Source organism: Podarcis muralis, chromosome 17 (genome assembly GCF_964188315.1).
Source record: "Podarcis muralis chromosome 17, rPodMur119.hap1.1, whole genome shotgun sequence".
In the NCBI taxonomy this organism is placed as follows: domain Eukaryota; kingdom Metazoa; phylum Chordata; class Lepidosauria; order Squamata; family Lacertidae; genus Podarcis; species Podarcis muralis.
The window spans coordinates 39,438,028-39,448,995 of NC_135671.1; the positions used below are offsets into that span (position 1 = coordinate 39,438,028).

Consider the following 10,968-nt stretch of genomic DNA (forward strand, 5'->3'; position numbering starts at 1 on the left):
TTTTTGGTGGCACTTGGAGCACCAGGCCTGAATTGGTGGAGTTTCTTAAAGGGAGCCCCAGCAGCTGCCAGGTGTTGACTCTGCCTAGTCTGCCTGTAGCAAGTGGGCAGCTGTGCAGTCACTGCCATGCAGAAAATGGCTAGTTTCTCAGTGCGGGTTGAAAGTGTACTAATGTTCCCGAGCACAATTCAAAGTGTTGGTGCTGACCTTTAAAGTCCTAAACGGCCAGCCCTGTATATCTGAAGGAGCATCTCTACCCCCAAGAGCACCCAGATCCAGCTCCGAGGGCCTTCTGGCGGTTCTCTTATTGCAAGAAGTGAGGTTACAGGGAACCAGGCAGAAGGGCTTCCTGGCAGTGGTGCCAACCCTGTGGAATGCCCTTCCATCGGATGTCTAGGAGATAAATAATTATCTGATTGATAGAAGTCATCTGAAGGCAGCCCTGTACAGTTGTACCTTGGGTTACATACGCTTCAGGTTACATACGCTTCAGGTTACAGACTCATAGAATCATAGAATCATAGAGTTGGAAGAGACCACAAGGGCCATCGAGTCCAACCCCCTGCCAAGCAGGAAACACCATCAGAGCACTCCTGACATATGGTTGTCAAGCCTCTGCTTAAAGACCTCCAAAGAAGGAGACTCCACCACACTCCTTGGCAGCAAATTCCACTGTCGAACAGCTCTTACTGTCAGGAAGTTCTTCCTAATGTTTAGGTGGAATCTTCTTTCTTGTAGTTTGGATCCATTGCTCCGTGTCCGCTTCTCTGGAGCAGCAGAAAACAGCCTTTCTCCCTCCTCTATGTGACATCCTTTTATATATTTGAACATGGCTATCATATCACCCCTTAACCTCCTCTTCTCCAGGCTAAACATGCCCAGCTCCCTTAGCCGTTCCTCATAAGGCATCATTTCCAGGCCTTTGACCATTTTGGTTGCCCTCCTCTGGACACGTTCCAGTTTGTCAGTGTCCTTCTTGAACTGTGGTGCCCAGAACTGGACACAGTACTCCAGGTGAGGTCTGACCAGAGCAGAATACAGTGGCACTATTACTTCCCTTGATCTAGATGCTATACTCCTATTGATGAGGCCCAGAATTGCATTGGCTTTTTTAGCTGCCGCGTCACACTGTTGGCTCATGTCAAGTTTGTGGTCAACCAAGACTCCTAGATCCTTTTCACATGTACTGCTCTCAAGCCAGGTGTCACCCATCTTGTATTTGTGCCTCTCATTTTTTTTGCCCAAGTGCAATACTTTACATTTCTCCCTGTTAAAATTCATCTTGTTTGTTTTGGCCCAGTTCTCTAATCTGTCAAGGTCGTTTTGAAGTGTGATCCTGTCCTCTGGGGTGTTAGCCACCCCTCCCAGTTTGGTGTCATCTGCAAATTTGATCAGGATGCCCTTGAGTCCATCATCCAAGTCGTTGATAAAGATGTTGAATAAGACCGGGCCCAAGACAGAACCCTGTGGCACCCCACTAGTCACTCTTCTCCAGGATGAAGAGGAACCATTGATGAGCACCCTTTGGGTTCGGTCAGTCAGCCAGTTACAAATCCACTGAGTGGTAGCATAGTCAAGACCGCATTTTACCAGCTTCTTTACAAGAATATCATGGGGCACCTTGTCAAATGCCTTGCTGAAATCAAGGTAGACTACATCCACTGCGTTCCCTTCATCTACCAGGCTTGTAATTCTGTCAAAAAACGAGATCAGGTTAGTCTGACATGACTTATTTTTCAGAAATCCATGCTGACTATTGGTGATCACAGCATTCCTTTCTAGGTGCTCACAGACTGTTTGCTTAATTATCTGCTCCAGAATCTTCCCTGGTATTGATGTCAGACTGACTGGGCGGTAATTATTTGGGTCCTCTCTTTTCCCCTTTTTGAAAATAGGTACAACATTTGCCCTCCTCCAGTCTGCCGGGACTTCGCCTGTTCTCCAGGAATTCTCAAAGATGACTGCCAGTGGTTCTGAAATCACATCTGCCAGTTCTTTTAATACTCTTGGATGCAGTTCATCTGGCCCTGGAGACTTGAATACATCTAGACTAGCCAAGTATTCTTGTACTATCTCCTTAGTTATTCTGGGCTGTGTTTCCTCTGCTGAATCATTTGCTCCAAATTCTTCAGGTCGGGCATTGTTTTCTTTATCGGAGAAGACTGAGGCAAAGAAGGCATTGAGGAGTTCAGCCCTTTCTGTGTCCCCTGTTTGTATTTCACCATCTTCTCCTCTGAGTGACCCCACGGTTTCTTTGTTCTTCCTTTTGCTACGAACATACCCATAAAAGCCTTTTTTGTTGCTTTTAACCTCTCTAGCAAGCCTGAGTTCATTTTGTGCTTTAGCTTTTCTGACTTTGTGTCTACACGTGCTGGCTATTTGTTTGAATTCCTCTTTGGTGGTTTCCCCCCCTTTCCATTTTTTGTACACATCCTTTTTTAATCTTAACTCAGTTAAAAGTTCTTTAGATAGCCACCCTGGCTTCTTTAGGCACCTTCCATGTTTCCGTCTCATTGGTATTGCCTGAAGTTGTGCTTTTACTATCTCCCTCTTAACAAACTCCCAGCCATCTTGAACTCCCTTTCCTTTTAGTATTACTGTCCATGGGATCTCACCCAGCACTTCCCTAAGCTTTATGAAGTCGGCTTTCTTAAAGTCGAGAAATTGAGTCCTAGTATGCTTGGCTGCTCCTTTCCGCTGTATAGTAAACTTCAGAAGAGCATGATCACTCGCGCCTAATGATCCTTCCACTTCTACCCCACTAACCAGGTCATCAACATTGGTTAGGACCAGATCTAAAATGGCTGTTCCTCTTGTTGCTTCTCCCACTTTCTGGACAATGAAGTTGTCTGCAAGGGCAGTGAGGAATCTGTTTGACCTTATGCTCTTGGCTGAGTTTGACATCCAACAAATATCCGGGTAATTGAAGTCCCCCATTACTACTATCTCCCTTCCTTTTGCATGCTTGGCCATCTGTTCCAGGAAGGCATCATCTATGTCCTCCGTTTGGCTTGGGGATCTATAGTAAACTCCCACAATGAGGTCACTGTTATTCTTCTCTCCCTTAATTTTGACCCAAATGCTCTCACTTTGGCTTTGAGGTTCTAAATCTTGGATCTCTTCACAGGTATACACATCCCTGACATATAACGCCACTCCTCCTCCTTTCTTGTCTGGTCTGTTTCTTTGAAATAGATTGTATCCCTCCATTATTACATTCCAATCGTGGGATTTATCCCACCAGGTTTCAGTGATTCCTATTATGTCATATTTAGTTTGCTGTACCAGGAGCTCAAGCTCATCTTGTTTATTTCCCATGCTTTGCGCATTAGTGTACAGACATTGAAGTCCATTAATCATTCCCCCGTGTCTCTTATTTAAGGATTTTCTCCTCCCACCACTAGGTCTGCATGCTCTTTGCTCCATTCGGTCTATGACATTTGGATGATCATCTTCATCAATTGATAGACTCCTACCTTCAGGAGCACTGTCTCCCTCCCCCACATTAGTCAGTTTAAAGCCCTCCTGATGAGGTTTCTGAGATTTTTTGCAAAAACATTCCTCCCAACCGTTGTGAGGTGCAGCCCATCGCTTGCCAGAAGTCCATCTTCAAGAAACTGCATTCCGTGATCTAAGAATCCAAACCGTTCCTGTTTGCACCATTTGCGAAGCCAGTTGTTCACTTCCACTATTTTTCCCTCTCTCCCTGGGCCACGTCGTTCAACTGGGAGGACAGATGAGATGACAATTTGTGCATTTAATTGCTTCAATTTCCTGCCCAGAGCCTCGTAGTCTCTTTTGATCTTCTGGAGGCTATTGCTTGCAGTGTCATTGGTTCCCACATGAACCAAGAGGAAGGGGTATTTGTCAGTGGGTTTTATGATTCCTTGCAGTCGTTCAGTTACATCTTGGATCTTAGCCCCGGGGAGACAGCACACTTCCCGAGACATCTTGTCAGGCCCACAGATCACTGCTTCTGTTCCCCTCAGTAGGGAATCCCCTATCACCACTACACGCCTCCTCTTAGGTCTGGTCGGGGTTCTTCTGGGAGCTGTCGGTTCCAAGGTCGCCTGGACATTCCCAGAGGACTGCCTTTGCTCCTCGTCTTCATATACCTGATCGACTGTAATGAGGGAGAGATCCTCAAATGGAGTCTGCTCTTCGTCTTCCATGCTAGGGGAAAGGACCTCAAAGCGATTGCGTATTTCTAAACAATCAGAGCGAACCCTGGGCCTCCTACTTCTTTGAGTCACGTTTCTCCATATATCTGGCTCCTGTGTTGGTGAACTAGCCACCTTCTCAGGGGAGTCCCCTGTCTCTTCCTTGGTGGAGACGGTGTGCTCTGTTGCTTCCAAGAAGAGTTCCAGCTCTCTAATTCTTTGGAGCGTAGCTACACGTTCCTCCAGTTGCTGGACTTTGTCTTTTAAGAGGGCAATCAACATGCAATTGCTGCAGGTAAAGCTGCCTGCAACCTTTGGCAAGATGGCAAACATTGCGCAGGAACCACAGGCGACTGCAGCTGTTCCCTCACCCTCCATCTTGGGAACGTGTCGTTGGGGGTGACTACAGTGGTCCTCTATCATAAAAAGTGTGGAGACAGGACAAATAAATCCCTCCCAAAAAACCTAGGTCTCCCCCAACAAATGTTTGAGACTAGCTCCCCTAAATCTAAAATATGGATCAAACTGTGTGCGCCGCTAGGCGCGCGCCGCTGCCCTAAAGCTCTGATAAGCTCCTCCCACAGCTAATCACCTACCTCAACAGAAGCCCTGCCCCCTCTGACCTTTGCCCAGAGAGAGCAGCTAAACAGCCACAAGAAACTCACACAGGAAAACCCTTTTTGTTCCTTCTTCAGCTGCTGCCCTAAAACTCCCCTAACCCAGAAATATTACCTCGGGTTAAGAACTTTGCTTCAGGATGAGAACAGAAATTGTGCTCCGGCGGCACAGTGGCAGCAGGAAGCCCCATTAGCTAAAGTGGTCTTCAGGTTAAGAACAGACCTCCAGAACGAATTAAGTACTTAACCTGAGGTACCACTGTATGGGAAAGTTTTTATGTCTGATGTTTTACTGTGGTTTTATAATTTGTAGGAAGCCACCCTGAGTGGCCGGGGCAACCCAAGTCAGATGGACCGAGTAAATAATAATAATAATAATAATAATAATAATAATAATAATAATAATAATAATACAATCCATTTATTGTGGGTATGGATCCTACATGCACAGCAGTTTCAAGAGGATTTCCAGTGACCTCTGAACACTCCAGTGGTGGTTTTCAGCTGACTGTTGGCGAGAGAAGTTGAACTGAGCTGAATTTAGCATTTAATTAAATAGACGTAATAGCTGTTTATGAGAATGTGGCATGGAAGAGTTTCCCCAGTACAGTTTGGTCTCTGTGAAGTGGTCCCCTCCTTTGCAAGGTCTTCTTTCAGAAAACCGTATGTTGCCTAAGGAGAGCCAGAGTAACTTCTTATTTGCTGGGTAAACACAACAGCATTCCATGGGAGACCTAGAGGGACACAGGGAGCTGCGTGCCCGCTCTTTCAGAGGGAGTGTAATCCCGTCAAGAGCAGGCAATCTCCCACCCATCTGGTCTGGGGATCTGAGTGCTTAAAAAAAAATCATTTGAAAACAATCAAGTATTCTTGCTAATTTCAAGGTTGCCAGGGACAATGTATACTAGCCATAAAATACCAGGGTGGATAGGAATCTTTCTAAATTCCCCCTGAGTGAGGGAAACCAGTTGCATCTCACCAGAGAGGGCATTTCATAAACAGGGAACAGCTGTCAAGAAGGTCCTTTTGCAAGTTAGCATAGCTAACAAGTTAGACAGCAGTGTCACCAAGAGGGCCTCCCGTGACTAGTAACCCTGGATAGTCTTCCTCTGTGAATTTGTCTTTTAAAGACACCTAAGTTGACAGCCACAACCACATCTTGTATCAAATTCCAGAACTATTTGGACTAAAATATTAGTGCTTCTTTTTGTCTTTCCTGAATCTCCCAACATTCCATTTCTTTCAGTGACCCTGGATAGACAGGGGAACATTTTTCTCTCTGTTTTCTCCTTCTAATGCATAATTTAATAAATTGCAGCATATCTTTTCTCTTACTTGCTTTTTTTTCTAAACTAAAAAGCCACAAATGTTGTAACCATTTCATGTAGGAGAGTTGATTTTCTTTCCTCTTTTCTGTACCTTTCACAGCTCTGCACTCTCCTTCCTCTGAGGTGCAGCAAGCAGAACTCTTTGCAGTATTCCAAGTGCAGCCACTCCAGACATCTGTAGAAAGTCCTCCCGGTGGCAGTCTCATTTGTGATGTCTCTTCTTTTGATCCCTAGCACAAAATTCACTTTTTACACTGCTGCTGCACACTAGGTTGACATTTTTATTGAGCTGTCTGCCATCGCTCCAAGAAATGTGTGTGCTGCCCCAGGATGCATACCTTTACACTTGCTCACTTTTTGAGCTCTTCACGGCCCCTTCATTCCCCCCTGCCCCCTCCCAGTGCTAATAGTCATGTTGTGCGGCCTGAGCAACCTTTCCTTCTGGGTAAATACTCTTTCTGTGAAAATTCCATGAAAGAATTCACAAATTGAGGCTTTTGCTGCTACTGGGTTCTGTCTCATCTGGTGGGCTTGGATTTCATTTCTATAGAAAACAATGGTCTGGGCTGGGCAAACGGAGAGCTCTCTAATGGCTCCCCTACCTGCATCTATAGATGCCATGAGCTGCTATTAGTTGCCCTAACCCAGGGTCTTCAGACTTCAAGGCCCGCAGGCCGGATCAGGCCCGCCAGGGTCCTAAATCCAGCCCTCCCTGCTGCTGCTGACTCTCTGACTTCTGACTAGCCACCACTGCCTCTGCTGCCGCCGCCACTACCAGTTTCCCATCCATCCTTCCATGGCTCCTTCAAACTACCCATTCCTGTTAAATATTCTATTTTTCTTAATCCATTAAACATTCTAATTTCTCTCCTTACAAATTTTAACTGCTGAGCTTATTCCAGACCGGCTAAGGTTCTAACATTTTTACAGTGAAATTTTAAATATTCTACAAATGGTTTCCATTCCTCTCTAAAACTTTTCTCTTCTTGCTCTCTAATTTTGCTGGTTAAACTTGCTAATTCTGCATATTCCATTAATTTTGTCTGCCATTCCTCCTTTGTAGGTACTAACTCCTCTCTCCATCTTTGTTCATATAAAATTCTCACCACCTAAACAGACTAACTTGTTTACTTGGAACCTCAGATCTCACCATACCTAAAAGGAAGGCCTCAGCTCTCTTTGGAAAGGTCTTCCAAAATATTTTTTCCCAGTTCATTATATATCATTTCCCAATATTCTTTGGCTCCACCACATATGATTGAAAGTCCCATCCATAACTTTACACTTCCAACATTTACCCAACTCTGACTTATACATTTTTGCTAATCTGTTTGGTGTCAAGTACCATCTATAAATCATTTTCAAATAGTTTTTCTTAAGAGCGTAGCAGGTTGTAAATTTCAGTCCTGTTTCCCACAGCTTTTCACAAAAATCTAACTATATTATGGCCTACATCTCCTGCCCAACTAATCGTTGCCAATTTCACCATTTCATCCTGTCTCTCATTCTTGTAATAACATACATTTTAGAAACTGACTTATCGTTATTTTCTATCAGCTCTTTCTGAGGTATGTTCCATGAAACCATATTGTTTATTGACGTCAAATGTTTAATTCACTTGACAGTATTGCAACCAATCTGTCACTTGTTGCTGACTCCTTCCATCTTCTTCAGGCTTACACTAGTATCTGTAAAGTCCAGTAATTCTCAATACGTTGGCCATCTTTTTTCCATATTAGGTTTTTCATTGCAATTGTTTTGATGGGTCAAAGCCACAAATGTGTTTTCCTTTCTAGCAGGTTTTTATATTTTCCCCAGACTCCATAGATATTTCTCCTAATTCCATGATTCATAAAATTCTTACGTATTCTTGCTTTGCCATACCATAGACATGCATGCCAACCAAATTTAACACCATACCCCTCTAAATTGAGCAGTTGAGTGTTCTTCAACTTTATTCATTCTTTTAACCAACACAAGCATGCTGCTTTGTAATATAAATGCAGATCTGGCAGAGGGAAGCCTCATTTTTCCCTAGTATCAATCAATATCTTATATTTAATTCTTGGTTTCTTCCCCTGCCAGATAAATCTAAAAATATCCTTCTGCCAAGAAATATCCTTCTTTAAAACAGCTTAGGTTATTAATTATTGGGGCAATTTGAAATAAAAATAACTTTTTCAATAACACGCTCATTTTTATGACCGAAATTCTACCCAACAGAAAGCTGAGATTCTTGGAGAGGTGCATTCTTCAGCTAGCACTGCATGCTGCAGTTTCCATGAAAACACATTGTCCTGTTGCAGCTTGCTAGGTCACCTAGCTAGGTACAGAACCTAGGAAGCCAAAGATTTAATTTTGTATGCTGTTGCCTAATAACTCTTTCTCTTTCTCTTTCTCTTTCTCTTTCTCTTTCTCTTTCTCTTTCTCTTTCTCTTTCTCTTTCTCTTTCTCTTTCTCTTTCTCTTTCTCTTTCTCTTTCTCTTTCTCTTCTCTGTGTCCCCTCAAACTTGCTGCAGGGCACTCACCAAAAACCTCTTCAATCCTCAGTTTGGCAGCATCTTTCGCACCTGCCACAACCCCACCTATTTCTCACGCCGCCTGTGCCGCTTCTCGGACGTCTACATGGCCTCGCTCAGCTGCTTGCTCAACTATGACCTCAACTACACCTTTTACCCAAGACGCACTCCCCTGCAGCACGAGGCTCCCCTCTGGATGGATCAGCTGTGCACTGGCTGCATGAAGACTCCCTTTTTGGAAGAGATGGCTCATATCCGCTAGGGACCTGCGCAGGCAGGGCTGCAGAGGCTCAAGACTCGGCCCCAGACCCACAAGTGCAGCAGTGAGGGCTGACTTTTTGAATTAAGAGTCCCTGCGGGGTATTCGTCCAAATTTACAAAGCAAGAGTGCTTCCTAGGAATGTCTGAATTGTTAAGGCCTAATTCATCTTTGCCAAGTGGTCTTCAGTATCCAGTCTTGCTTGCAGGCGTCAGAAGTGCCTTGCTGGCTCAGACCAAGGTCCAACTAGTCCAGAATTCTTTCCAGGATTCCCAGTAGCTAAGTAGGTTCTTGGGCCTATCTCAAATTGGCCAGGAGCCCAACAGCAGAGTTTTGGTTGGCCTTCTTCCTGCAGGTGCTCTAGGAAGCTGGGAAGCCTGTCAGTTGCTTGTCCACTGGTGGAGCACCTTGGAATGGTCTTGCAGTCCTCTCTGCCCTGTCCTGGGGTGGATGCATTTCACAGGCAAACTCACTCAGCAGCTGCGTGGGGGTGGGGGTGAAATGTTATTTTTGCTCCAACTCACAAAACTACTCCGCCCCCACCCCTTGCAGGGGTGTTCTGAAGTGCTTGAAGTTTACCTTTTCCCCACTGTTGGGTTTTTGTGAGGGCGATTTTTGCTTGCAACCATGGAAGGTCTGGGGTGCTGTGGGGAGGGGCTGGGAGGGAAATATCCTGTCTCTTGGTGGGGGGACAGGAGGTGCTAATGGGAGGGTAGGTGTTTGTAGCTCATAAGTCAAATTTTGTACCTTTAATAAAGTTCAGTGTGAAACCTCTTCCTAGTATGTTTATTTGCCAGAAAAGGGGGTACAGGATCAGAGGTGCGGGGGGCACGTGTTTTGGCTCCCAAACTTTCCCTCTTCTACTTTGTCCTAACATGTTTCATCTTTTCTGAACCATTTGCCTGTGATGAGGAGTGGTTTTGGGGTGGATGTATATTCCTCACTTTAAAAAAAATCCTTTTCAAAGTAATCTTCCTTTCTCTTCCTATGTAAATTAAGTAAAGTGTACATTAAGATTTCTTACTCTGTCTAGCGTATTCTGCTTCTGCTAAATATGAGGGTCAATGCAGAACTCTGAAACTGCCCCTGACTGACAGGAAATGCTGTTCACATCCTTGGTCTTAATAAGCATTTCCCACACATTCTTAAAATTTAACTTGAGGGACTAGAAACACACTTTCTAATGGCAGAAGCTGTGTATTGCACAGTCCAGTGCATGGATAGGCAAACTAAGGCCTGGGAGTCAGAGCCGGCCCAATTGCCTTCTAAATCCGGCCCGCAGATGGTCTGGGAATCAGCATGTTTTTACACGAGTAGAATGTGTCCTTTTATTTAAAATGCATCTCTGGGTTATTTGTGGGCATAGGAATTTGTTCTCTCCCCCCCCCAAAGAAAAAATAGTCTGGCCCCCCACAAGGTCTGAGGGACAGTGGACCGGCCCCCTGCTGAAAAGGTTTGCTGACCCCAGTCCAGTGTTACTTTGCTGCCACCTCATGGCCACATAATAAGCTGTGTGGAGAGTGATGTCTGGAATGTTACTTAGTGCCATGTGCCCACACAGAAAGACAATGCTACCTTAGCTGTTTTATGCACACAGAGCTACAGCCTTGTTCAGCCATTTGTTCTGTGGGAGAGAATGGAAGGTGACAGTCCAAATTCCCTCTGCATTCTCCTAAAATGGAACTATTGCTACATCCTTTCCCATAGCCCCAGAGCTTCCATTTAACTTACAGTACTTGCTTTGCAGGGTGGGGTGAGGTGCTGTTCTTTAAGAGGCTTGATTTGGCTCTGGGATCTCCTGCTGCAGGTCACTAGAATAGTTAACAAAGTGCTTTATAATTTTCTTTACCTTCTAAAAGCCAAGGGAGTAAGCGCTCATTTTCCCCAAAACAACAGTAAGAATAATGAAACATTATTCTTTATATGGATAAAGAAACATCATAAAGAAACAATGAAGCTAAACAGGCAGCAATCCTGCACACAGACACAGGAAGAGGTCCCATGGAATGCAGATGGGCTCCTGAGTAAGTTTGGCCATGCACTGTAAGCTATTGAGCCCCAAGTGTCTCTTGCTGGGAGCCCTGG

At 44.7% G+C, this 10,968-nt stretch overlaps 1 protein-coding gene across 4 annotated transcripts in view; it reads left to right on the top strand.

Annotated features, from left to right (window-relative positions):
* Positions 1–9,657, top strand: part of LOC114587406 (5'-nucleotidase domain-containing protein 2-like) — a 29,390-nt gene extending 19,733 nt beyond the window's left edge. For 2 of the 4 annotated variants that reach the window (XR_013391126.1, XR_013391127.1), the window contains exon 15: positions 8,625–8,760. Coding sequence is in view for 2 of the 4 variants with exons in the window: in XM_028711594.2 (XP_028567427.2) it covers positions 8,625–8,886 (262 nt within the window). In the remaining 2 variants the exon portion in view is untranslated. Of the gene's footprint in view, positions 1–8,624 lie in introns of all 4 variants that reach the window. The other 2 variants (XM_028711594.2, XM_028711593.2) reach the window with 1 other exon arrangement.
* The last annotated feature ends 1,311 nt before the right edge of the window (positions 9,658–10,968 follow it).